At 47.2% G+C, this 27,886-nt stretch overlaps 1 protein-coding gene across 3 annotated transcripts; it reads right to left on the reverse strand.

The window, feature by feature from the left end:
- Positions 1 to 1,412: 1,412 nt before the first annotated feature.
- On the reverse strand, positions 1,413 to 27,580 carry TAF5L (TATA-box binding protein associated factor 5 like). 3 transcript variants are annotated; one of them, XM_082674278.1, is made up of 5 exons: positions 27,448 to 27,580; positions 18,115 to 18,259; positions 15,218 to 15,322; positions 7,554 to 8,278; positions 1,413 to 3,340 (listed from the first exon to the last, which is right to left on the reverse strand). In XM_082674278.1, the coding sequence occupies exons 2-5, from the start codon at positions 18,254 to 18,256 to the stop codon at positions 2,543 to 2,545; spliced, it is 1,770 nt and encodes a 589-aa protein (XP_082530404.1). In that variant the 5' UTR covers positions 18,257 to 18,259; positions 27,448 to 27,580; the 3' UTR covers positions 1,413 to 2,542. The 3 variants fall into 3 exon arrangements, with proteins under 3 accessions (XP_082530404.1, XP_082530405.1, XP_082530406.1); XM_082674280.1 differs by lacking the exon at positions 1,413 to 3,340 and adding an exon at positions 5,010 to 5,431; XM_082674279.1 differs by lacking the exons at positions 15,218 to 15,322; positions 18,115 to 18,259; positions 27,448 to 27,580 and adding an exon at positions 11,934 to 12,079.
- Between the last annotated feature and the right edge of the window lie 306 nt (positions 27,581 to 27,886).

Raw genomic sequence — 27,886 nt, forward strand, 5'->3', positions numbered from 1 at the left:
AAGTTACTTTTCATAAAACCCTTGGAGCAGTTTCTGGTAGAGAGTAAGAGCTATATACATATGCTTGTTAAGTAACTTATTTATACTCATATTTCCTTTTTGGAGAGTTTTTAAAAAATAAGTTCTTCTATCTTCAGGACTATACCCTCTAGCTAGAACTGGAGGGTTTGGAATATAGATCGTCTATATAACACACCTGAGACACGTTGACTATTCCGTGCTGGGTACAGATACTACAGCTTTTCTGGGTATTTTAGGTATTTCACCTACGAAATGGTAATATCTCTAGTCCTGTCTGCCTCACAGGATTGCTCTGAAGATAAGATAAAATAAAGCAGTACAAGAAAGCGACCTGAAGAGTGTGACCATGTTCTCATGCACCGTTGTGGACATAAGGACACATACACAACCTTACAATATTTCCAAGGGTTTGGGGAAGTAATGTGGGGTAATTTAACTATATCCCACATTAAGATTAGTTCACAAAAGGCCAACTATGCAGATCACTGAGAGCCTGAACTGAAATCACAAAGTGTGTATGTGACTGGTAGTGTGATGGCCGACCAACCTAGTGCACTTCTGTGTTTAATCAGAGAAATTCTGCATTAAAACACAAAAATGAAGCCTAAAATCGGTGGTCCTTTCACTTCTGAGAAAGATTCAGCCCAATTTAGGCGTTTCATTGTTTCCAGCAATACACCACAAATCCAACTTCAGAGCTCACTTATTACGGATGAGAACGTGCTTGAATTCTAGGCTCTACCAGCAGACCACGTGAAAGGTGATGCTGCCTGGGTATGCCGCCAAACATTCTTTCTTACAGTATCTCAAATATATGGATTTTTATGAATAAGAAACATTTCCTGTTAATTAGGATCTTAGGCTCAAGTAAAAAAATTTTTTTGCCTAGAATTCTAGTCTTCCCATTTAATTTCGTGATACATCTTGGTGTCCTTGCCAGAAAATTGTTTTAAAGTACATTTAAAAAATTCTTGCATCATTTAAATCTTTGAATGAGTCCTTTATCTGGAATGGTTCAATAAATGGTCTGAGTTAATTAAATGACACCGTCCTTATGCCCCTTAGAGATTTTACAATGGGGTCTTTAAAGAAAACTGAAGTAGGATCTCACCAAAAAACTCTAGAGAGAAAAATGTATGTTGTCTCTGGCGAGCCACTGGCAAGTTTGGATATATAAAAAGTATCGTATGCTATCAATAATCCACGTGAATGCAAAGAGGAATGATTTGAAGCAAGCTGGATAGAATACAAGAGACAGGAGAGCAGCTCCCCGGGGAGTCCGGGCTACGTAACTGGCTGCCACCTTGCAGAAAGCTGAGCTGTGTCCCCAGAACAGCCCACACCCCCGCCTGTCCTCAGTTTAAAAGAGATGCCAACGCTTTTTGTTTTTTGAAACTAAATACATTTTAATAGAAAACAAAATACAAAATAACTCTTTTCAGAAAACAGAAATATTTAATCCTTTTTCCACAAATTAGAAGTTGCTTTATCCTCAGAGCGTAGTTTTCGACGTGTGTGTTCGTACTTAAGATTTGTTTCACAGACTGTTCATTAAACTGCTATTGCAAAGCAGGAGGTGGGAGGGATGATCTCAGGGGGAAAAGACGCTGGAAGAGCCACACCTCAGAATCATTCGGAAATTCAACATTTTCTAATTCTATCTTTTGACTTCTCACTTCCAATTATTTTCATTTCTTTACCACAATCTGTCCTTTCAGGGGAGAGAACTGTTAATAGAAGTGCAGCCACGAAAAGAATCTATCCCACCATCACTGCAAGAGCCCAAGACTTTCTCAATCAAATCCACCCACCCACTTCTAGAAACATGTCAGCTGGAGTGATCAATCTGTCACCCAGAAATTTTCCCTTTCGCCCAATACACTGTACGACCAAATTCTCTGAATTCCCTGAACCTCAAAATTCCAAGTATCACAGCCAGTGCCAGGAGTAAAACCTGAAAGATGAGAGCAGAGAAGGCCCCTCCGCCAGTGCTAGGTTTCCTCTTCGCATTAATAATAATAATTATAATAATAATAAAAAATCCTGGTTCTCTGCAATCACGAAAAAGGAAAGACATTTGCCAGGATGACCCCGCCCCCTTTCCTCGTTCCCGCCCCCGAATTCTACCCAGATAGAGTCCCTTCCACCCAGTGACCCTGCAGCACTGCTCCTGGGGAGGGTGCCCAGCAAACCTCCTCTGGCCAAGTGCAGCCCCGGCGAGGTGAGGGCATCTTGGCTCCAGAGACAGGAAGGGGCCGCCAGGGGGACACCGCGGGATCTCCGTGATTCTTGATCTCACGTTCGTTCCCCGTCACCGCCCTTCCTCCCCCCGTCCCTCCACACTTGGGGGCTGAGCAAAGGGTGGCGGGCTCGGGATGTCCGCGGGATGAGGGGGCGCGAGGGGGGATGCGTGGGGACGCGGGGAGTCCTTCACAGTCAGTCAGTGATTTCATACGTCTGTCCTAAGACTTGTCGTCTGGAGCCCTTCGCACGCCCCAGTCCGTTACATCAAAGATAAAAATCAATGTTCCTGATTTTCTTGTGTGATTCCGGTCACCAGCAGGAGGTTGCAGGCCATGAACTGCACGCTCAGCACGTTGCTCATCTGGCCGGTGTAGACGCCCACGAGCTCGCTGGACGAGCCGTCAGCGGGTGCGCTGCAGTGCGCGCTCCTGATGTCCCAGATGCGCACCGAGTTGTCCATGGACGCCGACGCGATCAGGCTGCTGTCCGGGCTGAAGGTGAGGCTGGTGATGTTGTCCGTGTGGCCCCGAAGCTCTTTGTAGAGGGTCCCGGACGCCAAGTCCCACAGCTTCAGCCGCTGGTCCTCGCCCGCCGATGCCAAGTACTTACCGTTGGGGGAAAAGGCCAGAGAGAGCACGGGGCCGCGGTGGCCCGTGAAGAGCCTCACCGAGTTCCCCTGCTGGGTGCTCCACAGCCGGACCGTCTTGTCGGTCGAGCCCGTGGCTAAGTAGTTGGAATTGGGGTGGAACTTGACGCAGTCCACGTCTGCCAGGTGCCCGGCGTAGATGCGTAGCGGGTGCGTCCGATCAAACGACCACAGCCTGGCCGTGCGGTCGTGGGACCCACTGGCGAAGTACAGGCTGTGCGGGCTGACGTCCAGGTCCCACACGGGGTAGGCGTGGCCCTGGTACAGCACGGTGTTGGTGAAGCTGCCAAGGTCCCAGTACCTGATGGACATGTCCTCAGAGCAGGAGAGCAGCCCTGAGCTGTCCGCAAGGAACCTGGTGCTGTACACTGGCCCGCAGTGTCCCCGCAGGACCTTCATCTCCGTGCCTGCGTTATCGTCCTCGTCGTCCTGCGGGGACGCACGCACGCATGCACGCGCGCACACACACACACACACACACACAAAGAGAAGAGCGTTTAGTGGTCTGTCATGGAAAACAAACGTCTAGAAACAGACCTGCTTGGGAAACAGCATATACTCAGTGAACGACCCTGCTCTTTACGGTGACTCCAGGAGAAGAACTCTTAATTGCATAACTGAATAAAAAGTCTCCTACCACTTACAAATTGCCTTCCTTAAATTCACCTCGCAGCTAAGACTACAGCAAGGCTACTAGTGCAGAGCGATGACTGTGGACCTTACTCTTAGGTTGAGGAGAACCGATTTCAAGAGCCGATCGCTCGAAAAGACGTACTTTTGAACTTATGTTCTTAGATGCTCTTCTACTGGCATGTCTTCGCCCGTCAGTCTCAGCTGCTTTGCAGGCCATGCTGCCCCCTGTCTCCAGTCCGTTTAGAAAAATCTCCACATGCCTGTTACCGCCACGCCTGGGGCCAGTGATGGAGGCAGGCGCGGTTTCAAGATTTTTATACAGAACCGCTGCGGGAGTTCATCCAAAACTAAAACCTGGACATACCGCAGAAATAACAGTAGGCCAGGGGTGCAGCCATCAGCAAGTTATGCTCACACCCTGTGACCAGGCATGAACGGCTGGTGTCCAAACGAAAGAAGAGTTTTGAAACCGTGACTCTCTGGAGGGTCTCAAATATTTTCCCAAAGTAACAAATGAGGCGTGGAGTCAGAATTGCTCTAAATAAAGCCAAGTGACTCATGTGAGTCTTGGAAATGAATCCCTAGGTGTGGCGACAGAAAGGACGGCTCGTGGTGTGGGGGGGCCCCTCTCCTCATCCTCTTCCCCACAAGCACACTCTCTGTGTTCAAACCCACTCTCCGTTCATTCTCTCGCCTACAAGCTCCTTAAAACTGCAGCTGTCCTCACCCTGGAATTCATAAAGCCAAGTGACCTCACTGGAAGAGCAGGAGGTAGGATGAAGCTTCATGAACCGCTTGCCTCGTGAGCCTCTGGACAGAAAAAGGGCATCCTTTTAATCTGAAAACTATTAAATTCAAAATGGAATGAATGCCTCCAACGTTTATGTATTGGAGAAAAGTTAAGAGAAAATAAACACTGATGTCCATGAAGATTCAAAATGGCTCTTCCAGATACTCAACATTAAAAGCACTTAAGCGTTTGAGAGCTTAAGGTTCTACTGAGCGTTACCAAGAATATTAGTAATTTTCCTTTCCAAAGAGATTACAACAACACTTTAAAGTTACTGCTCTGCACCGGAGAGTTTGTGTCAGAGCTGCGGGGGCAAGAAACGACCCTGGGTGAGTTACACAGAGGGCCTCTGAAAGCTAGCGGCCAACAAGGGCACACGGTAGTCTCCGAGGCTTAAGAGGTCTTCATTTGGACCAGGCAGTCATGGAAGTGGGTCTCCCCTCTGTGTGCTCACAGGCAGAGAGCAGGACACACCGGAGTCAAGCTGGACTCCCCAGGGGCCCAGCCATTGTCCTGAGCCTGTGGAAGAGTGCCTGGTTGACTCTACAAACCAAGAAATGGGGAAGCCAGCATGGGCCTGCTGGCTATCCCTATCAGCTCCCTGCCAGGACCGCAGCTTAAAATAGTCCGGCCACATTTTTTTCTGTGGCTCAACCCATCCCCATTAGGGCCTCAGCACAGTCAAGCTGAAACCCTGAACAGGCAGTGGGTCACACGTGCCTGGCCTCACGGAGCCTCCCATGCTAACAGAACAGCACCGCAAATGCCCTGCCACTGTCTAAACCCTCACAGTAAATTCCACCCCAGATGCATCCCAAATAGGAATTTCTAATTTGTAAGGTACTTTCATGTAATAATAAACTATATTATGTACATGATGAGACATGCTTAAACCAGAAATTTTCAAAGAATAAGAAATATAACATCTTCAAATACTATAGTCTGCTGACCCTGCTTTAGGCCATGGAGTCCCTCCGTCTGCTTCTGTGCTAGGACGTTCCAAGTGGCCCAGCTCACAGTGTGGTCATTCCTAGATCAGGGTACTTTGGGGTCTGAAAGTCAGCCCGGGGCTGTTCTCCAATTAGCTACCGATGGAGCTGAAAGAAATTAAATATGGCTGGGCTTGGGAGTGGGTGAGACTTGGAAGCAAGTGAGACACTGCTATGTGTGTGAGAGATGACAGCAGCCTGACCTAGGAGAGAAAAGGTGGCTGCTGGCTAGTGTGAATGGACGTGTGCTCTACGTGTAAATACACAACGGAGTTCTAAGGCTTAGGACAAAAAGGGAGACTATAACAGACTTCGTTAATATTTAAAAAATACTGCTTATGTGTAGAAATGACAATATTTTGGCCATATTGGATTGAAAATACATTACTAAAATTAATTTTGACTACTTCTTTTTACTTTTGTAATGTGACTACTAGGACGATTTAAGTTACATATATGGCTCACATTATATTCCTATTGGCCAGATCTAAATGACAGTTTTATACACAAGTTACAGAACTGAGTATTACTGACAACACTGACTTGATTTTTCAAACCTAAAGACGACCAGATTGGGGGCAGAATGACCAGACGTTAAATGAACTGAACACAGGTGCTGCACTGCTGGGCTGAGGGCGGGGAGGCTGGTGGTGATGAGGGTGGTCCTGTCCTGTCCACATAACTGGAAAGAAGGGCAAGTCCTCCACTGGGGACCTGTGGTTTTGCCATGCTGTGCAAATATTAAAAACACACAGCTGCCAATCGACAAGCTATCTCCATCCGGTGTGCAGCAAAGTGGGGGAGGGAGGGCAGGCCCGCTCCCCATTCCCAGGCTGCTGGCACCGGGTGACGGGAGCACTGCGGGCCCAGCGAACACATTTCCGAGGCTAATCTAGCTTCTCTTCACGTGGAGACAACAGAAGCTGGAGGGCAGGGCTGTAAATCCAGGTGCATTTGGGATAATTTTATGCTTACACAGGAGCTTTTGGTTACTGTTTTGGTTTTTTTAAAAAAATGAGATATAATTCACATGTTACAAAATGCAGCGGTAGCCACGGTGTAATCTTAAAAACTTTTATTTTAGGCTAACGTTCTTTCCATCTTTGCATCTATCTTTCTACCTTTGCTCTCTTCCTTTGTATTATTTTTTAATGCCTAGAAAAATCCCCAAACTCAGTATCATCAAAGCTAATAAGGTCGGTAGGAATAGTTTTTTTAAGTAAAAAACAGAGTAAACGAGGGCAGTATCCCTCACTGTACGTGAAGAACCACCAAGACGCTAGAGCTGTGTCTCCAAGGAAGCTAAACTCGCGCACTGAAACACATTCTGGAGGGCACTACAGAATTCTAGAAATCGAAGTTGGTGCATCGGAATTTAGACTCTTTTCTCATCCTAACAAACTCCTCTAATTATACTGTCTTAACTGCAAGAAGCAAAGACTCAAAGGCCATACTAACTGGAAGGTGACTAAGAAAACAGGAATAGGTAGAAAAGGGGCTTAATTTGTACACCAATATTCTTGCTACCCTCATCAGTAACGGGAAATTAACTCGAGTGATTTTTTTTTTTTTACTCATTAACTTTTCAACCTGGTGCAAAGGTTTTCCATCCCAAGTAACTTGAGGCCGAGCCACCTGAATTTCAGTGGTGATACGACAGCGCTATCCTACCCACAACTTCCGTGGCGCCACTCTCAGGGAAGGTGAACTCTGTGCAGTTCAATTTCTATCTCCCTTTGCCCATGCTCTTTTTGAGGCAATGACTCTCGGTGACCTGAAACTCAGGCCACTGTGCCTGCCCTTTTCAACTACCACCCGCAAACAGAGCGAACCAGCTCATCACACCGACTGCTGGACGAAATGGCGGCACCCTGGGTGAAGCCAGAGGACTTGCACTGCCCTCGAAAGGCCGAGAGCAGCCAGGGTGGGCGAGGGTGGAGAGAAACCAGTGTCCTCATCTACTGCTCATGGCACTGGGAGGCGGCAGTATCACACTTGAAGACGCAGACCCTCTGACCCAGTGATCCTACGTCTAATTGCTTATTGTCTCCGCCAAGGCTGGGCATTAGCAGGGAGTCACTGGCTACAGGTTACGAGGCATGAGTCTGGCGTTAGCTATACGATGTGGGAAATAAGGAAGTGCGTTTGCCGTAAGATCTGTCACGTTTGGTACAAATATTCCAAGCTGATTAGTAAGGCAGACGCAGGGAAGAAAGACCGACATTCCTACCTCCTTCTCCAAGATATCACAAGCCAAGTGGATGCGGGACACGTCTACTTGATGCGGTTCGGATTTTAACTTCTTGGAGCGCAGACTCCACAGTTTTATACAGGAGTTGTCAAAGCCAGCGGCGAGCAGCTTGCTGTCCGGGGAGACCTCCGCCGTGTTCAGCAGCTGCTCCGTGTTGTAGAAGGCGTAGAAGCAGATGGTGGTGAGAGAGGGGGGGCCGTCCTTGACACGCTTAATGCTCTCCTGCAGGACCTCCAGCGCGGCCTCGTTCTGCAGGATGGGCGCGGGCACGTCGGCAGGCTCCAGGCCGCCGCCCTCGCCCCGGGAGGGGCCGCCGCTGGCGTAGAGCTGGTAGTCCGTCCTCTTGGCGGGCTGCACATCCAGGTGGATGTGCCAGGTGAGGACTCTGCACAGCGCGGTGTTATTGTCACTCTGGAGGTAGCGGAGAAGGTAGTTGTAGCTGTCTTCCTGCAGGCGGACCACGTACTTGTTGTCCAGGAAGGCCCGCAGCCGGAAGTTAGACAGGATGTCCTGGATGGTCTGGGTGGTCTGCAGCTGCTCGATGACGTCCTTCTGGCTGGCATTCTGCAGAAACATTCCATGGAAGCGGCTGTAAAAGCTTTCCACTGTGCTCTTGGGACTGCTCTGGACCAGGTTGAGGTGGAGGTAGACAAAGAGGGGGTAGAGGAGAGGCATCACTTCATGGCTGTGCTGGGATTCAGAATCTGTAATGAAAGAGAAGCAGGGCCTTTACCGTCAGCAGAGTCTCCTGGGGAGCCCGCCGTCACATGGCCTCTTCTGGCCGGGACCCTACTTTCTGAGGCTATGGATTGAAGTATAAGCCCAACACAGAATTCTGCACACTCAAAGTCCAAGCCGGGACTGAGGAAGGAAGAGCACGGACCCTGAAGGCCAGCAAACACGGCCCGAAGTCAGCCGTAAACCCAGAATTCGACGGCCAGAGGTTAAGCGATGTGCCTGTTCTCACATGCATTCAGTAGCTCGTACCAGGTCTTCAAGGGTTAGTATTTTCCCCAGCACATTAGTGTTGCTCCAACTGGGACCTGAGACCTTGGAGAGACCTTAGATGCATTCTTGGGAGACTGAGTTCTTCACAGAAACCTTAACTTGATAATTTAAAAAACAATGAACACAGGTAAATTCAGAATTATCTGGATGGCCTTTAGCAAGTAAGTATTAACATACAGTTTTAGTGCTGTACTTTGTTCTGTGATTCCTCTTGGCCCCATCACCTGCAGTAACATCAAGTTCTTAGTTTAGTGGGTTCATTAACATGTCTAGCCCCCCTGACTGCCATGTCTCAACGGCAACATGACATCGTTCATCTGTAATTGTCCCACATCTGTCAGTGTACTCATTTTGATTTTGCTGGTTAAAAAGTACAACTTCTCTTTTGCAGTGATAATTTACAAGTGGAACACTTTCATGTCATTAAGACTAAATCATTTACTAACCTGAGACTTTAACACCATGAAAGTACATGACAAAGAATGTTCAAAGAAGTGTACAGCTTTGTCACAGGCTAATGAGAAAAGCACAGAAGTGTGTGTGACACTTAAGTGAGGGAGGGCAGAGAGAGCTGTGACGGAGCGAAGGTTCCACAGCCATCTGGACGGAGGCAAGTGGCCAGCGAGCAGGGCCATCGCAGGCACCAGCACCTCAGGGAAGCTGGGTGACACCAGCCCTAGGCCCGTTAGAGTAGCAAGTTATGACTGGCAAAATCCATCTGTTACTTTCACTTGTTGTCAATTTGAAGTTTATTTTTGTGGTTTTGCTTGTACTTTATATGTAAATGAGTTTAGCTTTTATACAAAATAAAGCATAAAGGTTTCATGTGTAATGTCTGTACATACCTAAGTAATTAATATAAAAATGCTTTACGTCAGCTCTTAGCACTTCCGCTAGCATTTTCTTTCTTTCTTCTTTTTTTCCTGAAAAGGAATCCACACCTGGCTCAAGATTCAGGAACACGGCATTAGGGAATCTTATCTCCCTAACTGGAAGGGAGATGATTCCTGCACGCTCTCTCTGCTTGATGCTCTGTTTCACCTCATCACAGGTGAATTAACTGCAGAGTAGGTGCATTTGAGGATCAACATGCCCCCACTCAAATGCATTCTTAGAAGATGAACTTCAATCGCACTGATCCCGCTGAACTGAAGTCAGGGCTCCTGCCTCTGTACCAACAGGCACAGTGAGCTCTGGTGCTGGCTGTGGTGAGGGACCCTGAATGCCGAGGGGAAACTGGACTGTGCTCCACAGGGCGCCGAGGACAGTGCGTCTGGGACACAGGAGGTCACTTAGGGCATCTCTTAGTACCACCATCCCTGAGGTTAAGGTGAGTGGAAATATGGAACAATCCAATCCAGGCAGGACAAGTAGTGGCCCAGGCCCTTCAGGCCGAAGGTTTGCATCATCCCACCAGGTAAGGAGCCAGGACCAGCTGAGGCACTAACTGAAGGCAAAGGGAATACAGAATAGGCGGCAGAGGAAGGTGAAGACCAGCTATGACCACGTGACCAGTGACAGAACCCAGGACTGGACCTGTCATGAGTATTCCTCCTTATTTTGTTATGAACGTGTTTGTGTGTGTGTGTATACCTATACATAAGCAAATATCTTTGTTTTCTTTCCTTTCTTATCCCCTTACCATGGAACATAAGTTATAGTGACTTTGTATCATTGTATTTTTTCTTTTTGTTTTGGCCGTGCCGTGTAGCATGTGGAATTTTACTTCCCTGACCAGTGATCAAACCCTGGCCCCCTGCAGTGGAAACGTGGAATCCTAACCACTGGACCACCAGGGAATTCCCTATATCATAGTGCTTAAGTATTGTTAACTTTACGTCACAGTATTTAAGTTATGGGATCTCAAGGAGAAGGGTAAACATCACCTGTGGACTTTGCTTCCTCTTCTGAGGAAGGCATTAGGGCATTCTTGGTTGTACTTGGGATAGCTGTACCATGTAAAGTAGAAGTATGACCTTGTTAATCACCTTTACTTGCAGGTTAATTATGGTTTAAGGACATGGGTAAGGGTGCCATCACAAGTCCATAGGTGGTGGACTTGTGATGGTTAATTTTATGTGTCAACTTGGCTGGGCCACAGTGCCCAGAAACCTGTTCACACATTATTCTAGATATTTCTGTGAAGGCATTTTTTAAGATGAGATGAACATTTAAGTCAGTAGACTAAGTACACTGGATTACCCTCCACATGTGGGTGGGCCTCGTCTAATCAGCTGAAGGCCTTAGGAGAACAAAGACTGACCTCCCTGGGCGGGGAGAAGGAATCGGCCAGCAGGCGGCCTGTGGACATGAACTGCAGCTCTCCTGAGTCCCAGCCTGCAGGCCTGCCCCACAGATTTTGGACTCGTCAGTCTCCACAATCACGTGAGCCAATTCCTTAAGATAAATCTCTCTATACATATTCATTTTGTTGGTTCTGTTTCTCTGGAGAACCCTAATACAGATTTCAATATTTCCTTACATACTGTAATTCTTTAGAAGACCTCTGGAATATTTCTTTCCCCAAATACTAATTAAAACAAACAAAAAGATTCAACCCTTACCAATTAGACGTCCAATATATTCTACTGGGACGAAGGGCTGTTTTCAACTCCTTACAATCTTAGTTTCAGGCTTATTTTCGAAAATGAGAGGCATTTTAATTTACTAAGTCCAGGATTAAAAAAAACTAGCCATCTAGAAATAGGGATGCAGTACTTTAAAACTTACGGAAATTCACTGTTGTTTCAGCCCATAGTTTCAAAGCTGCTTAACTGTTCTTTCTTGTCTGAAGAGAACAGTATATTAGGTATAAAGCTCCAATCAACATATTCTATATGTGGAACAAGGTGAGACTAACATTAAGTCTTAACTCAATTTGAATCTCGTTCCCTTGAAATTGTAACATACACCTTATATTTTACTGAAAGGACACTAAGTTAAACGAACACCGAGCTTGTTGGTCCTCACTCCCCGGCCCTTCTCCACAGGGCTGGGCCCACCGACTGCACACCGTCCTCAGCTCTGAAACAGCACCAGCTGGCCTGCACCTTCGTGTCCCTGCCTGGGGGCTCCTCCTCTTCCCTTGTTCCTCGAAGGCTCACCTCACTCTGCGGAACTACCACTGCATGTGTGCCTCCCACGAGCCAGGCACTTACACCCACATTGTGTCTAGGAGTCACAGCTGTCCCCAGATTCAGATCCAGAGTGACTGACCCCATAGGCTATGCTCTTCCCACTACATGTCCTGTAGGAAAGGCCCTGGAGCAACAGGCAAGCTCACGGCAGCTCTCAGCCCCACAGCTTCTGGAGGAGAAATACTGGAGGGAGCTCAGCCTTAGAACCTCTTACCTTTCTCTGTTATCTCCTTCGAGAGTTACCATCTCCTAGAATTTATTTTGTATCTCCCCGGGGCTGATGCTGAGTACTGTATCACAGTCTGTATCTTCTGTGTTACGTAGCAGGATGCTATCATGGTAACAACGTAAAAAATAAAACCTGACTTATTTCTGTTCAGTATACCCCACCCCCACCAAAGAGCCTGAGGCATCCTCAGCTCTTCTCCCTTCTTTACTCCTTAGCCCTGGAGATCCTACCTTGACAATGTAACTGTGAACTGAAGACCCCACTTTCAGCATCCACAGCCCTGTCTCACTCCTCAGGGACCACAGTGGACTCAGGCTGGCCTCCCATCGCCCCTCCCACAAACACTCTCGTCCACTGCTTCCACACCCACATTCACGCCCAGGCTTGTCTCCATCACACAGGATGAGGGTCACACTTCTACCCCTGTGGTCAGATCTTGCCTCCATTTTGTCTGTCTGTATCTCCAATCTGAAAGCCCATTTTCTTTTTTCTCTTAAAAAAAAATTTTTTTTTATTGGAGTATAGTTGACTTACCATGTTGTGTTAGTTTCTGCTGTACAGCAAAGTGAGTCAGCTGCACACATACACCTATCCACTCTTTTAGATTCTTTTCCCATATAGGTCATTACAGACTACTGAGTAGAGTTCCCTGTGCTGTACAGTAGGTCCTTATTAGTTACCTATTTTGCATATAGTAGTGTGTGTATGTCAATCCCAATCTCCCAATTTATCCCTCCCTGAAAGCCCATTTTCAACAAAGCCGGCTCCTTCGCTGTTCCTGAAAAAATCATCACCGTCTCTGCCCCTTTGCTCATGCCTTCGCACGTAGGCCGGATCCTCCCACTCTGGCACAGATGCCCAGCGTGCAAGTGCTAACGTCGACCCTACCCTCCTCAGGAAGGCTGCCTCTGACCACCCCACGCCAGCCCCTCCCTTCACTCCAAATGCAGCTCCCACGAACACCCAGCAACTGGCTCCGTCTTGGCCTATGAAAACACTCCCCCAGTCACATCTCATGCAAAACTGTGACTTCTAGCCCTCTTATGTTAGGGTTAACTTTCAGTTCAGATTAATGACTACATGTTGTATTTCATCTTGGTGCTCAGGAAATAACTCTTCATTTGACTTGGTTGACTGCTCTTCAGAGCCCTGAAGGTGGAGAAAAATGTTCCAGGAAAAGCAGTCTGTGAGGAAAAACACATATACTCACCCCCTCAAAATAACCTGTGACCAAGGATTAAAAAATTAAATTACAGGGCTTCCCTGGTGGCGCAGTGGTTGAGAGTCCACCTGCCGATGCAGGGGACACGGGTTCGTGCCCCGGTCCTGGAGGATCCCACATGCCGCGGAGCGGCTGGGCCCGTGAGCCATGGCCGCTGAGCCTGCGCGTCCGGAGCCTGTGCTCCGCAACGGGAGAGGCCACAACAGTAAGAGGCCCGCATAGTGAAAAAAAAAAAAAAAGAATTAAATCACAGACAAGGTAACAGACAGCAGCCTTCTCAGTTTTGAAACAAGATGAGAAATTGCGTAGGAAAAGGCTGATGGAGACTATTACAGTGACAGATTCGGAGCTTCCGCGTTGCCTGGCTCCCTCATCAGAGGGCGGGCCCCCATCAATACACTCTCCTGCAATACCTAGCCCAGGACAGTCAGCCTCACGTAAGTACAGGATGACTGAGGGAAAGAGAAGGGCTGGAAGACGCCAGGCACTTCTTTCTAAACCAGCTTCCTCACCACTAGGTTGATGAGAGAAGTCTCTCAGGGAGAAATCATAACCGTATTTAAAAAACCGAGTAAAATAACTTTCTAAAAACTGATTTTAAAAAATTTAAAAACTGCTCAAAGCCTCAAAAACCAATGCCAATAATGAAAAATAACTTGATTATCTCCAAGTTCTTGCTTACCTCTGAATGAAATCCTTCTTATAAATCCAATTTTTCTTTTTTTATCTTTAGTGGACATGGAAAGCAGCTGATCACTGTTCTGAGACATTTAACATTTATATGATGTGAGGATCTTAATGGAGTTTCTTTCTTTCCAGTTTAAACATAATAGACTCTTTTTATTAGACCCTTAGTCTTCGCAATTTTTTCATCTTTGTAACAATTCAACAGAATGAATTCAACCGTCAACAACTGTGAGACTGATAAGATGACCTTCTTCAGGGTTTTATTTTGTAATCTTTATTTCCTGTAACATTTTGGTCATTTTGCCCGACTACGGAATACCAGAAATGTGGATTCTTTCCTTTAAAATACTAACCATTATAAGGGTGAAGTAAAATTAGGACAACTCTAAGTGTGCAAAATTAGGTCTATTATTTTGGTTTATATATTGATCACTTACTATGCCTCTTTACCATTAAAAATTATTAACCTGAGGGTTGTTCAAATAAGGAAAAAAAAATAAAACAACTTCAAAGTATTTTAGCTATAATTTTCTACTAACCAATACATGCTAATTACTCTCCATCCTTTGAGGACAGAGAAAGTTTTGTATTTCTTGTACCTCAAGGTGTTTTGTATAAAGTACTCAACAAAAGACTTCGATTAATAACCAGAATCAACATGGTCTCGCTTAGTGTAATCATCTTTTCAACATTAAAATTATAATCAGTCATCTTAGGACTAGACGAAATCACTTGGTTTTGCCTCTGAATAGCCTTCTTCACTTTACATATGAGGAACTAAAGGCCCCAGAAAGGCTACACGACTACATTTTTTAGAGTGATTAATTTAAAAAGTCATAGAGTGAATTAGAAAAACTCATTAGAACTCATATCTACTGATTCAGTGTGTCTGTGGTTATCACAGCACCCACGAACTGGACTAAGTTACAACTTCTAATTTTTTGGTGTTGCTGATTCATGAGGATTACTGTCTTGCATTTTTGGAAATAAGGGGAAAAAACCATGTTGAGATGTACTGTATCACTGGTAGTGATATCAACGTCCATTTCACACCTGCTGCATTTAAGGAGGTTTCCCTACATGGCTGACTGAGCTTCTACTTGTTCAACACAAGTCACAGTCACTGTGTTGAAGGCCACGGACAAAACAGTGAGTAACACACCCAGAGCCCTGCCCCTGCACACTTTAATCTCCTGATTTGACTCTCTTGGGAGTTCCAGTAGACCATAAGTGTGAAGGCAAGGCCTGCGTTCAACCACCTTTGAATCCCTGGTGCCTAACACAGAGCTGGAACACAGCCGGCTCTGAGGGAAGTTCGCAGCGCCCTTTAACAAGAGAAGGGGTGGCGTGGGGTACTTACCGGCGAGGAAATTCCGCAGCCGTCCGAACTGCACTTCATATTGCTGGGGCTCTGCCTGGCAAGGGGCCGCAGACACTATGTTGGCACAACCAGATTCCGATTGGACTAAGGAGGAAAAGACACATAAGGTGGGGACGGCAAAGACAATCGCCAGCCCAAACCGTGGCAGGATGGACGGAAGGAGGTGCAGCTGTAGCATCTGACATCTCAGCCCGCTTTCAAAGTACGCTGGGGCTTCTGGTTAAATATGACCCACATGCCTACCCCACCCGCTCCTGACACCCAGTGACGTGACAGCAGAGGAACGAAAGGTATAAAGCACAGGGTACGCGAGCTGGACGAGAGAGGAGAGGCACACAGGCTCACGAGAGACTCCTCTGGACGCATCTGACCCCAGGACCTGACACTGTACCATCGTGTGCCTTGGGATGGGTCCATCTTCAACCCCCGTGCTGGGCATTCAGTGGGCCCTTTCAATCTGGAAATTCACGTCTTCCAGTTCTGAGAAATTTTCTTGAATCATTTTGTTGCTTTCTCTCCTGTGTTCTCTTTCTGGGACGCCTACAATTTCGAGGTAGGTCTCCTGAACTGACCCTTTAATGTCTCCCAGATTTTCCATTTTTTGTCTTTCTGCTCTACTTTCTGGGAGGCTTCCTCAACTTTCAACCCTTCGAATGATTTTTCAGTTTCCCTGTCATGTATTTATCTCAATGTTTTCTTCTCTTAAAATAGCAGTCTCTTCTTGTTTCAAGGCTATCAATGATGGTAGTTTTGAAGGTTTTTTTTCTCTCTGCTGTTTGCTTCCTTCAAGTTGCTTCTCACTGTTTCCTTAAATTTTTCATATGAAGCAGATCAGTTTCTTCCAGGATCTGACAGTCCCTAGTTATCTGAAAGTGAGGCACCACAGAGCTGATGGGAACTCTGGGCGTGCGCTTATCACCCAGGAGGACCTGGATGGGCAATTCCCTGCTGGCGATGTCTTTAGGTCCATTCTGTTGGGCAGGACAGATTCACCAGGGGCGAGGCTTTTAATCACCTTCCTGGACAGCAGGTGCCTGGATGGCAGTGTTCTCGGCAGCGAGAGGAGGAAGGAGGCTGGAGTCTCAATACTCAGGATGTAAACATGCACTTCATCGCCATTCTGTGAGTTCATGCTTTCTAACAAGAAAAGCAAAATTCTCCTACCCTTTCTGCTGGGGGTGGGGTGGGGGACCTCACAACTGGGGAGAGGCGGCGGGGGACTGACAAGCCATCTTCAACAACAATCCGGACGAACACCAACGTGCGTGGGACGCACGTGGGAAAGAGGAAGCAGGAATGTAATTAATGCAGCAGGGCCAAGGAGACACGACAGAGAGCATCGAGAGGCGGGGAGACAGATGGGAAGAGAGTCAGCGCCCCTCCAGGAACTCGGACACACGCTGGAAGGCTGCGGGCCCTCCTGCTGCCCCGCCGTGAGGGAACCAGTCTCGAGTCCTACAGTCACAAGCCCTCACAGGCATCCTCCCCTTGCCATTCCGATGACCACCCTTTAGCTCAGGCTGTCCTGACCTCTCACTGGATCACGCTGCGGCCTTCTGACTAGATCCCCTGGCGCCAATCCGGGCCTTCCCCCGTCAACACAGCCACCACGGCCATCCTCCTAGGACCCACGTCTGATAACCTGGACACCCGCCCCCAGCTTTGCCCCCCGATAAGCTCCTAATGGTTCTCTGGAAACTCAGCTCATGCCTTCTATGATTTACTGACCCCTGACTATATGCTGGGAACATGAGACCTTCTGGGAAGCCCTTGTGACCTGCCGGCCAACCTGAGAGCACCACCTTCTTTGCTCGTATGGAGGCTGAGCAGCCCTCACGGGACCATGGCACGCCGCCCGCGTGCGCTCATCCGCCTGCCTCAGCTGACTGTAGCAGAGCTCCTCGGGAGCCAGGGTCGAGTCTTAGCTCTCTCGAGAACTTCTCAGCACCTGGCCACCAGCAGGCTTTCACGACCATCTGCTGAACGCAGATGTAAGTATTCCGATTACTCAATCAACAGAAAAACCTAGGACAAAATCTTACAATAATCACACTTTAGAAGCTTCCCGCTTTTCCTGGTGGTTTTCCAGGAACACTGACTCTCCTAATACGCCATCGTATCGAAAAGAAGACAACTGAGAACACAAATTTAACAGTGCTTTGCCCTACTGTCTATCAGCAACAGCACAGGCTCCAATGAACACAGGCCAGCGGGAGCTTATCAAAGGCCGTGACGGCGAGTTTAGAAGGAATTACTCTGGTCCTGTACACTGGCCATCCTACTAGAAACATTAAGGCTTTCATGAATCGATTCCGAGTTCATCGCCTGGCCCTGTCCTTGTCAGGGGAACCCAGCAGAGTCTGAAGGCGAGGGAGAGTGAGTGGGTCTGACACTGAAGGGAAGGAGGCTTCCCCTGAGGAGCCGGGCTGAGCTGGAGAAGGCACTGCCACCTTAAGCTCCCCACACCCGGCCATTTAAAGACGCTCATAACCATCCTGACAGCACGGCAGGAAAAATTTCTCCAAAGTTTTTCTAAAAAAGAATCCAAATCCAATTTCAAAACAAAGAGCAGAAGCAAAAAGAAATGTTAAAAGTCTCAGGAACACGTGTATGATGCCAACATTTCCACCCACTGATCCCAAAGGACTCATCCAACTGGAGAACGTGCCTTCCACGGGTGAGGCCCAAGCGACAGGGGAGGGGACACGTGCAAGAGGGGGACAGAGACCCTGGCCCTAGCTCACGGAAGGAGAAAGTCGCACACGACATCAGGTACAGCTCAAAGCCCCCGGGATCCTGCAGGAGGACGTGTTGGGCGGGGGGTTTTCAGAGGCACTTGGGCTGGACGCTGCCTCCGGGACGGGGGTGGGTGGTACCTGCGAGGCTGGTGGCCATCTCCTCGGCGCTCTGCGACAGCCGCAGGCCTTGCTTCAGTGGGCCGTCCGCGTCCCCGTACTGCCGGCGTTTGAGGTAGCAGGACACGGCCATCTGAATCTGCTCGGTGCGCACCCGTTTCATGACCTGAGGGGGAACCATAGGGACAGCCTGACGTCACGCGTGGGTAGAGGCCACGTGGCCAGTCTCCTGGCTGACTTGAGAGCCTTAAGACCAACCTCACCCTCTCTTCCACTTTATGTATTGTCCCGATGAAAACACGGCCAACTTCAATGATGGAAAACAGGAATAGCCTAGATAATAAAGCCCCACGGGACTTCCCTGGCGGGCCAGTGTTAACACTCCGCGCTTCCACTGTAGGGGACATGGGGTCGATTCCTGGTTGGGGAACTAAGATCTCACATGCCTACGTGTTGCAAGGTGCGCCCCCCCCCCCCGAAAAAAAAAAGCTCCACAGATCCTCTGCAAACTCCATTTAGGACCATGATTTCAATCCACTCCGAGGAATTCCAGGGCCCTGTGTTCCCGGCCGCCCCTCGCTCAGGGAGAGGGGTTCAGGGAGCAGGGAGCCAGCCAGAAAGCAGGCAGGAGGCAGCACGAAATCAGAGCCCTGAGACATTCAGAAACCGGGTAAAGAGGTGTTAGAAAGTGAGAAGTTAATAATGGGGAAAGGGAGAGCTATGTTTTCTCTTAGCAGTCAGGAAAAGGCTGCTGGCGCTGAGTCAAGGATTTGAGCAGTGTGTTTTCATGTCAATCATACTGTTTACCTCTTTCACACTTTATTTGTAACGCCAGGTACAGAAAAGCATCAACATTGTAAGAGGGTACGTATATGTGTTAGAAAATCTCATGAATTCTTATACGGAAGGAAATGCACTCAACAGGGGTAAATAACTTCTGATAATTCAAGCTAAGTTGGCGGTTCCCCCTCCAAAAGGACTATTTTCCTTGACTGCTAAATTTATTATCAAGAATGACAGGAACCCCTGATACTGCCATGGGCCTCAAACACTCCTCTGCCTGGAGTAAAGAATACTGCAGTCCAGATGACCAGTGACAGCTGAATGAATTTTCTAGGTTCACTTCTGTGATGTAAAAAATATTTTCTTCTTCAGGATCAGAATATCGTGTCCATTTTGGAATGCATGCAACCTTATCCATACACATGTGATGGTCCCCACCAGGGTAACTTTCTCTAAATCAAGGACTTCTAATTTTTTTGTGTGTGGAAGATGTGTTTTTGATAGTTTATTTGGATGTGTTTAAATTTTCAGTTTCAATTACATGCACTGGCTTTCTCCTTTGTGATCTCCTCCATTTGTTTTTAAGATTTAAAATTCCCCCCATTCCAAAAACCTGTTATTTATTTTTTCTTTAAATATTAAAAAAAGTTTATCTGTATCTAATTTTTATCCATTACAATTTCTTTCAGTGTACAATATGTGGTGAATAACCAAACAACTATTTTACCCAGATACTGCAGCAAACAAGTTGTTCCAGAATCATCTGCAAATAAATAATCCTTCCAAACTGATTCATGGTAACTCTTTTAAAACACAATCTGAAGATCGACTTTTCAATTGCCTAAAAGTCACACAACAGAGCAAACAGTGAAGGCTGGAGACATGCACACACAAAAACACATATATTTATATACAAATATAAAATGTTAAGAAATCATAAATATATTATTTTAAACCAGGTGTAAAGAATGATTATATTATCTATGCATTTCATTTCTGGATTACCAGAGACAGTATCAAATATTTGTTAGAAAGGAGGGGCACTGGGTCTGAAATGATTGAGATTCAGTGATACAGTGAAACAGTAACAAATTTCCTCATACTGAACCACCTTTCACTATGGAATTTGCCTCACTTGGTTATGGTGTGTTAGTCTTTCACTGTATGACAACTCAGATTTTTTTTTTTTTTAATTTTTGGCTGCGTTGGGTCTTCACTGCTGCGCGCGGGCTTTCTCTAGTTGCGGCAAGCGGGGGCTACTCTTCGTTGTGGCAGGCGGGCTTTTCATTGTGGTGGCTTCTCTTGTTGAGGAGCACGGGCTCTAGGCGTGCGGGCTTCAATAGTTGTGGCACGTGGGCTCAGTAGTTGTGGCTCGCGGGCTCTAGAGTGCAGGCTCAGTAGTTGTGGCACGTGGGCTTAGTTGCTCTGCAGCATGTGGGATCTTCCCGGACCAGAGCTTGAACCCATGTCCCCTGCACTGGCAGGTGGATTCTTAGCCACTGCACCACCAGAGAAGTCCCCAGATTATTTTTTAATTAAGATTTTTTTTCTATTGTTTATACAAGAATTCTGAGACTTTGAGAGTGGGGATCACTGCTCTAAGTATTCATCTGTCCATTGATGGAGACAGATAATTGTTTCTTTGTGGTTACTAATAAGCATTCCTGTACCAGTTTGACTATTTCAGTGATTCTGTATGGTTTTCTAACCTGGTTACACATAAGAGTCTCCTGCGAGTGTGTGTATAAATAATTTCAGCCTTGGAGATTCTGATTCAATGTAATATTTAGAGAAAAAAAATTTAAGTGCACACAGAGACTGTGAGAGTACTATCCTTTGCCAGTTTGGACCCAAGTCAGAAGCAGTCAATCCACCAGGCTCCCACCCCCGGCCCCGCCACCACACGACCCTATGCCGCTTGCTAAAGATACTTTCAATCTAACTTCAAGAGTTCTTAGTCTCCAAGCTCTTCCAAAGCAGCCTGATGCCTTGTATTTTGGCTGGGACTAAAACTTTTCCAGACTTCCTACTGCCCATCTCTTGTTGCCATGGGAGTGCATGCTTGTATCAATGTGTGTCCCTTAGTGTTTCAGGTAAGATGGGAGTAAGAGGTCATCTCTCTAACAGGGGAAAAAAAAATGTGCACAGGAAAAGACATGGGAAAACTGACACAGCAGACCCTGCAGTGCCAAGTGTCCCCAAGGTGGGACAATGTATATGCATGTCTGAAGAGGAGGGGAAAAGAGAGAGTGAACAGAAAGCGGTGAGAATGAACAATAGTAAAAAACGGGCCGTATTGGGGATTACTAGAAACTAGCTGGTAAATACTGATGCCAATGAATTTGCCCAAATTAGCTGTCTGGAACAGCAGTTTCTGGCTCCAAACCACCATGTAGGACAAGGACCTTCCCTGAGGGTGGGCTGTGAGCCGGCTGCAGGGCCAAGAGTCTGGGCGGGCGGAACGCGGGCATCAGTCTCTCGTACAGCCACGCTCAACTGAAATACCAGGGACGTTATCCAACTGACTGCCCTGGACTTGATTCCAGGACACACATATTTCAAGTGAAGCAAATAATAAATGAAATGGGAAAAAACCCCACAAACCTTCTTAAAAACAGACCTGTCTCTTGAGAGACTCAGACATGAGACTAACACTGCAATTCCAAGTTACCTGTTTATCTTTTCCCGTAATTATAAAATCTTTTAAATTTAAATTGAGTTTCAATCTAATTACATCTTTGTTAAAAATTTCAGGGTTTCCCTTAATTTTCAATTGACAGAAAATATTTTAACTTTAAAGTTAAAAATGGATGATCACATACCTTTCTTTTCATGTCACATTATTAGGATTTCTGGAAATTAACATGAGGATTCCGACACAATATGTATCTATGTCTCATGCATTAATAGTTGCCTACTGTTACCAAAGTTGCTACAGAAAATCAGGACATGATCACCTTCCTGCCTTAAAGTAACAACTGTGCAGGAAGAGCCACTCTCTTAATACTCTTTGCTACAGCCTAACCCCACCCACTTATGTTCAAATGTGTATGGTTGGTGGAGGGTTGCTCGGAGAGACACCCCCAGCCCAGCACTTCATGGGCTAAGCACTACGCAATTCCATGAGATGCCAATAGAGTACTATATGAACAGTGTGTCTCCCCCTGCCCCTCAGATATAAGGTGTCAGCTTTGAGGATGAATGAGTTCAAAACAAATCCAGGCAAACTCACCACCACTATCCTGAAATCAGTTCCCCAACTGAGTATACGGACAGTAGCTAGGTGTTTCTGTTGTTGTTGTTTTTTAAAGTAAGTGTATTTTTTTCCAATTATAAATTTATGCTTAAAAACAGATAAAAATTATTTTGTATTTTTTCTTAACTGAGAGGTCATGTAAAGTGCCTAGTAGGTGCTCATATATCAGTTCTCTTCTCTTTCCTTGCAGTATTCTAAGTGCTTATAAAATCCATCAAAAGGTCACTCTTAGTAGCACCTACAAACCTAATAAGCTTTTGCATTAATCATTGTGATAAAATGCTTGTGAAAATAAAAATCGCAGCTGAAAAATAAATGAGCTCGGTTTCAGTCATACATGATATAATTTTTAAATTAGGTTGGCCTTTCATATTCAGGCTTTGCTCAGACACAGACGTAACATGAATACACTTGAACTAAAACCTGTGCTCTTTCCCATGGAGTCCTAAGAAGTAAATGGCACACGAACAAGGCTCACAGCTGCGGGCTCAGGATGCAATGTAGAATCTGGGGGTTTAATTTGGGTAGGAGGGTTGGGGGTGGAGCAGAAATCATACAGCCAGGCAGACAGATGCCCCTAGAACTTGACTAACATCAGCTGGGACCTCCATAAAGTCCCAGAAGTCTTTCCTTGTCAACTACTTCCTTTCCCTGCAGCTTCCTACCTGCAGCCACCCCCAAATCTGCTCCAGTCTCCTTACTCAGCCAGCCGACCCTGCTTCCTATGTCAGCGGGCTATTTACTAAGACCTGAGATGCCTCAACTCTTGTCAAATCTGTCACTTTTCCCCACTATCTTACATGGCTTCTAGGCTGCTGAACACACCGCCTCCCCTGCAGGCAGGTCTCTGGCTCCCCTCTTCCACCCTTCACATTCCCTACTGACACAAGACTTGTCCTGTCTCTAGTCAGATCACCTTCCTGAGCTCAAGTCTACAAGACTTCTCTACCTGGACGCTGCAAACATCTGAAATTCGATGTGCTCAAATTCTCTTCCTTCCATACGTCTTCCTTTTCCTAGTTTTCCCAGACAGCTTAATGGTGCCACCATCCACCAACAGAGAAAACCACAACCAAAACCAACCAATCAAATGAAAACTGTCATCTTAAGATGCTTTTCTCTATCTCCCTCCCCCTCACTTCTAAATGGCCATCAACTCTTTATTCTAAACAGGACTCTCTTGGAGCCATTGTGCTACCATATCCTCACTGCTGCGATCTGACAGCACAAATCACTTCTCACCTGGACTATTCCAATGTCCTCCTACTACTCTAGGCCAACCTCAAACACCCTTTTGAATGCAGCCAGACAAAAAGACTGACTATGCTACTGCCATGCTTAAAATCACCCTCTGCACCCCATGCAGACTGCCCACTCCTGCCATCACTGTTCTCTAGTTCCCCCCCAGATGGAGAGTTCCCTAGAACAGGGCTTTTATCTTTGAAATTCACATTAAAAGTAAAGTGAGTGTCATCTAGCTTCTGCTTGGAATTCTTGACGGTTTACTTTAGGCACATGATTTCTCTGGATTTTTATGAACCAAGAAAGCCACAAATATTTGATGCTTACTTCAAATTTATAGAACGGCTACCTACATTTACCGTGTCTTACGTCATGAAGAATACCTTTCACGTGGGCTCCATTTACAAGCACTGTAGACAGAAGAAACAGGATGCTGTGCTCTCAGAATAAGGGGGATATGGTTTCCTATGTTTATCATTCTCCCTGAAATGGAATTCAAATGCAGCAAGTGAGGTTTTGGAGATGCTTTAATGACACCGAATCCTTTATGTGTGTGTGTCTCACAGAGCAGCCGGATCACTTTTTATTCTAGAGTAGTACTGCCCATAGGACTTCCTGCAATGAAGGAAATGTTCTAGGTGTGCACTGTTCAGTGTGGTAGCCACCAGCCACAAAGGGCTATCTAGCAATTAAAATGTGGCTAACGCAGCTGAAGAATTGAATTTTTAATTTTCATTAAGTAAAATGTAAGCAACCACACATGGCTCGTGCTTTCTGTATTGGACAACACAGTTCCAGAGCATGGCATTACTTTGTGAAACTAAAGCAGCAGTGCCTTGACTTAAAAATGGCAATGCACAAAGTCTTGCAAAACACTTCTGATTCCTAAATTGCCAAATCTCCAAAAATTAGTATTTTGTTAGTAAAAATGGAGCTAACTTTTTATTACTATCAAACACTCTAAGGTTACTAAGATACATATACATTTACATACATCTTACCAGAAAGATATCTTCTTTGACTGCTAAACAAAGATTTATGAATGGGAGTTTTCTATAGTGTTTTCTAAAACTTGCCAGTACACAACATTCTTGAAACCTTCTTGAAGTTAAAAAATGAGACGGGGAAAGGAATTTGTTTCAGTAGACAAACAGAGCAGCAGTTACTTTCTGTAAAATGTTCACATAAAAGGCGAGCTCGAACCTAAGACAACTTTACCCCTGCAATGAGAAAATTAAAAAAGAAAAATTTTTGGCTAACTTAAACTAGAAAAAAACCCTTTAGGACTGCAGATCAATTAGTCAAATGTCTGCTTATAATCTTTAATTTATTAACTTCCATGTATTTTAAAATATAGAAGGCAACACATTAATTCATGAAACAATTTTACGCCAACTATTCACTTACATCTTCAACACCAGCGTCTCTGTAGTCACTGAAGCCACTCTGAATCATCAAATTCCATTTTCCAGAACACACCATCTTCGCTCCTACCAAATCATCTATGATACAGCACTTGATGCTCTCGCTGGAAATCTCAACGCAAGCCATCAATACCGATTCAGGTGGCAGAACTCTTCAAATTTATCACTTACTGTTGATACATTGGTGGTATAAATATCCCGAACTAGCAATGACTGAGATTGTTTCAGTCCAATATGTATTTCCCAAACAGCATCTTGTTGTTGGAAAGAGTAATTACAGTGCCTGTAACAGGAGAGACTTAAACATGTGGTACCACCCTCTTTTCAGAGGGATACTCTGGGGGGAATCCTGCCTAGTAGTCAGGCATATACAGTACATCCTTGAAGATGCTTTTTAAGAGAGAAGGTGGCCTGGAATGATCTGGTTTCCTCATGCCTTCTCAGAGTGCTCTTTAGGCTTCCAGATTTGGATTCAAATGCCTGCCTCTGCGAAGCAGTCATTTTCCTTTTGGAGTCACAGGCAGACACAAAGCTGCCAGGACAAGTGGCTGGGCCTTCCCTACTTTTAATCCCACACCACTACAGGCACAATCTTTCCAAACAGCTAATCTGACGTCATCTGTGCTCAGCTTAAAAACTTTCTCCTTCCTTCACCAGTGTGGAGGATAAAAAAAAATCATCTCCACTGTGTCACCCTGAGGTTACTCTTATCTGCCTCTGTTTACAAAACAGGTGGGTACCACAAGGCCTTCTCACCTTAGGGGCTTTGGTCAAAATGGCACTCCTAGCTGGTTTAGCTAACTCCCACTCATGCTTCACAGTCTAGCCTGGCCACTTCTTCCTCCCCAAAGCTTCCTTGAGCCTGATTCCTTCCACCCACCAAACCCAGGAACAAACCTCTATCACAGGAATCACCATACTATTTGTTTCCTACACCACCACTACTAATACCTGGCACTTACTGAGTGTACATCACAGGTAAGATACTATTTTAAGTGCTTTACGTAGACTATCTCGTTTACGCCTCCCGAGAACCCTATAAGCTAGGGAGCATTCTTCAGATAAGAAAGCTGAGGCTCAAAGAAGTCAGACAGGTGCCCAAGGGTCCATGGTGCCAGGAGGGGAGCTTGGGCCACCTGGCTGCATGGTCTGAGCTCTTACCTTTTACAGTGTCTTGCTGCTCAAAGGCTTCTCTCGGGAAACACAACAGTGAAAGCTTACCAAATGCTCGTTGAGAGAGTGATCACAACAGTTACTACCTGAGAAGCTGTCTGTCTGTCACATGGAGAGGCTAGAAACGGTTTCTAGCACTGTCCACTGGGTAATGCTGGTTTAACAGAGCGCCCCCGGGGCTCCCTTCCAGCTAAAACGAATCATCAAATAAACAAAACAAACAAACAACAGCCCTTTCTCCAGAGATGTCCTTCATAGGTATTATGAAGGACATCTGTTTGCGAAAGTAAAACCAAAAAACCAGTGACTGAATAGTTAAGAGGAGCCTTTACCTAGTTCCACAGTGATAGAACCAAACAAATCTCACACATTCAGAGGGAGAAGCAACAAAACTATTCCAAAACACACAAATCTGCTTTACTGTTGATGACAAAACACAAACAAAAAAATGGTCAAGGCAAGCCCATTTTTTGGTTTGCCAATTTAACACTGATTTTTAAGGCAGGAATGATTTATAATTGACAAAAATCAAAATTACATTTAACGCAAAAACTTTAGGCCTAAGAGGAACCTAGAAAGTATTCTCTGTCAAAAAAAGAAATTGTAATAGCTGATAACTAGTATTTACAGAACACTTCCCACTTGTCAGGCATTTTCACATTCATTAATCCTTTTTTGGGTATCCTGTAAAAGGTCCAGTTTATCAGTCATTACCCCATTTTACTGAAGAGGAAACGAAGGCTCCGAGAGGTTACAGATAGTAGTTACATGGTTTCGACCTGAGGCCGATGTAGTCACCAAGCCCCCTCCGCTACATGAAGCTTCTCCGAGTGTAAAGCTATGGCTCCAAACTCCTCTTCCTACTCCCACCCTCAAGCAGAGCTGGGACCCAGACCGGGGCGGCCACCGTGTCCGCCCTACCCCGCAGCGCTAGGTCACCTAATAGTAGACGGCCCCTGCCCGCGCGCCCCTCCCAGCGCAGCCCCGATTCCTGCCAGCCGGGTCTCCCTTCCTAGACCTCCACCTGCAAGGTCAGAGATCAGCGCTTCCAGCCTGCCGCCGCGGGGCACGAGCCCAGGGCGCTCTCACCGCTGTCGGGAGGGCAGCACTTCCGCTGAGCCTCCTAGGACACCCGGTCCCTCACCCTCGGCTCCCCCGCCCACGTCGCGCCCGGGCGCTCAGGGCCTCGGGGCTCCGCGGCGCGCACCCCGTACGCGGCTGTCAGGGGCGCGGCCGCCTTGCGGGCGCCCTTGCAGGTGGGCATCGCCGCGCTCGCCCGCGTCCTCCCCGCCACCCTGCGCCAAGTTTCATCCCGACTTCGGCCCACAGACACTTCCCTCTCCCGTAAATGAAGAAGAGGCCGGGCCCGCGCTCCGGGCCTCCAGGCGGTGCCGCCCGCTCGCCCCGCCCCCACCGCCCAGGCCGCGCTGCCGCCTGCGCTGCAGCCCGCGCCCTCGGCCCGCCGCCCGCACTCACTGAACATCCCAGGCGGCTCCCGCTCCCCCCGCCGCCGCCGGGGTCGCCCCGCGTCCGCCTCCGTCGTCTCCGCGGCAGGCTCGCGCTCCGCGGCCGGCTCAGCCGGGCCCCCGCGCCCAGTGCCCCGCCGCCCCCGCGGCGGCTCTGGGCTGCAGCCCCATGACTGATTGACGCGGAGCCGCCGCGGGCTGGGCCGGGCCGCTCGGGCCTCGACGCGCGACCGTCTCCGCCAATGGGCGCGGCGCCTCGGCGCTCGGCTGGCGATGCCTGGCGTGCGAGCCGTCCCGCCCCACGTTCCTTCCGCCCGGTCCAGCACCGCCCCGCAGCTCCCAGCGCAGCCGGAGTCCGGAGGAAGGAGCGCGATCCCCCACGTGGTGGCCCCGGAGTCGGTCCCGCCGGTGCTGCGGCCGTTCGTCCCTGCGCGGTCCCCATCCAGGGC

This window comes from Grampus griseus, assembly GCF_964374135.1.
Source record: "Grampus griseus genome assembly, chromosome: 16".
NCBI classification, from domain to species: domain Eukaryota; kingdom Metazoa; phylum Chordata; class Mammalia; order Artiodactyla; family Delphinidae; genus Grampus; species Grampus griseus.

Bases quoted from the DNA above. Each gene is read 5' to 3' on its own strand.
- TAF5L (XM_082674278.1), bottom strand. From the start codon at position 18,256: ATGAAACGGGTGCGCACCGAGCAGATTCAGATGGCCGTGTCCTGCTAC. The intron at 15,323-18,114 runs GTACCACCCACC...TTTCCTCCTTAG, and splicing joins GATGGCCACCAGCCTCGCAG to TCCAATCGGAATCTGGTTGT. The intron at 3,341-7,553 runs GTAGGAATGTCG...GCGTCCCCGCAG, and splicing joins GTGATATCTTGGAGAAGGAG to GACGACGAGGACGATAACGC.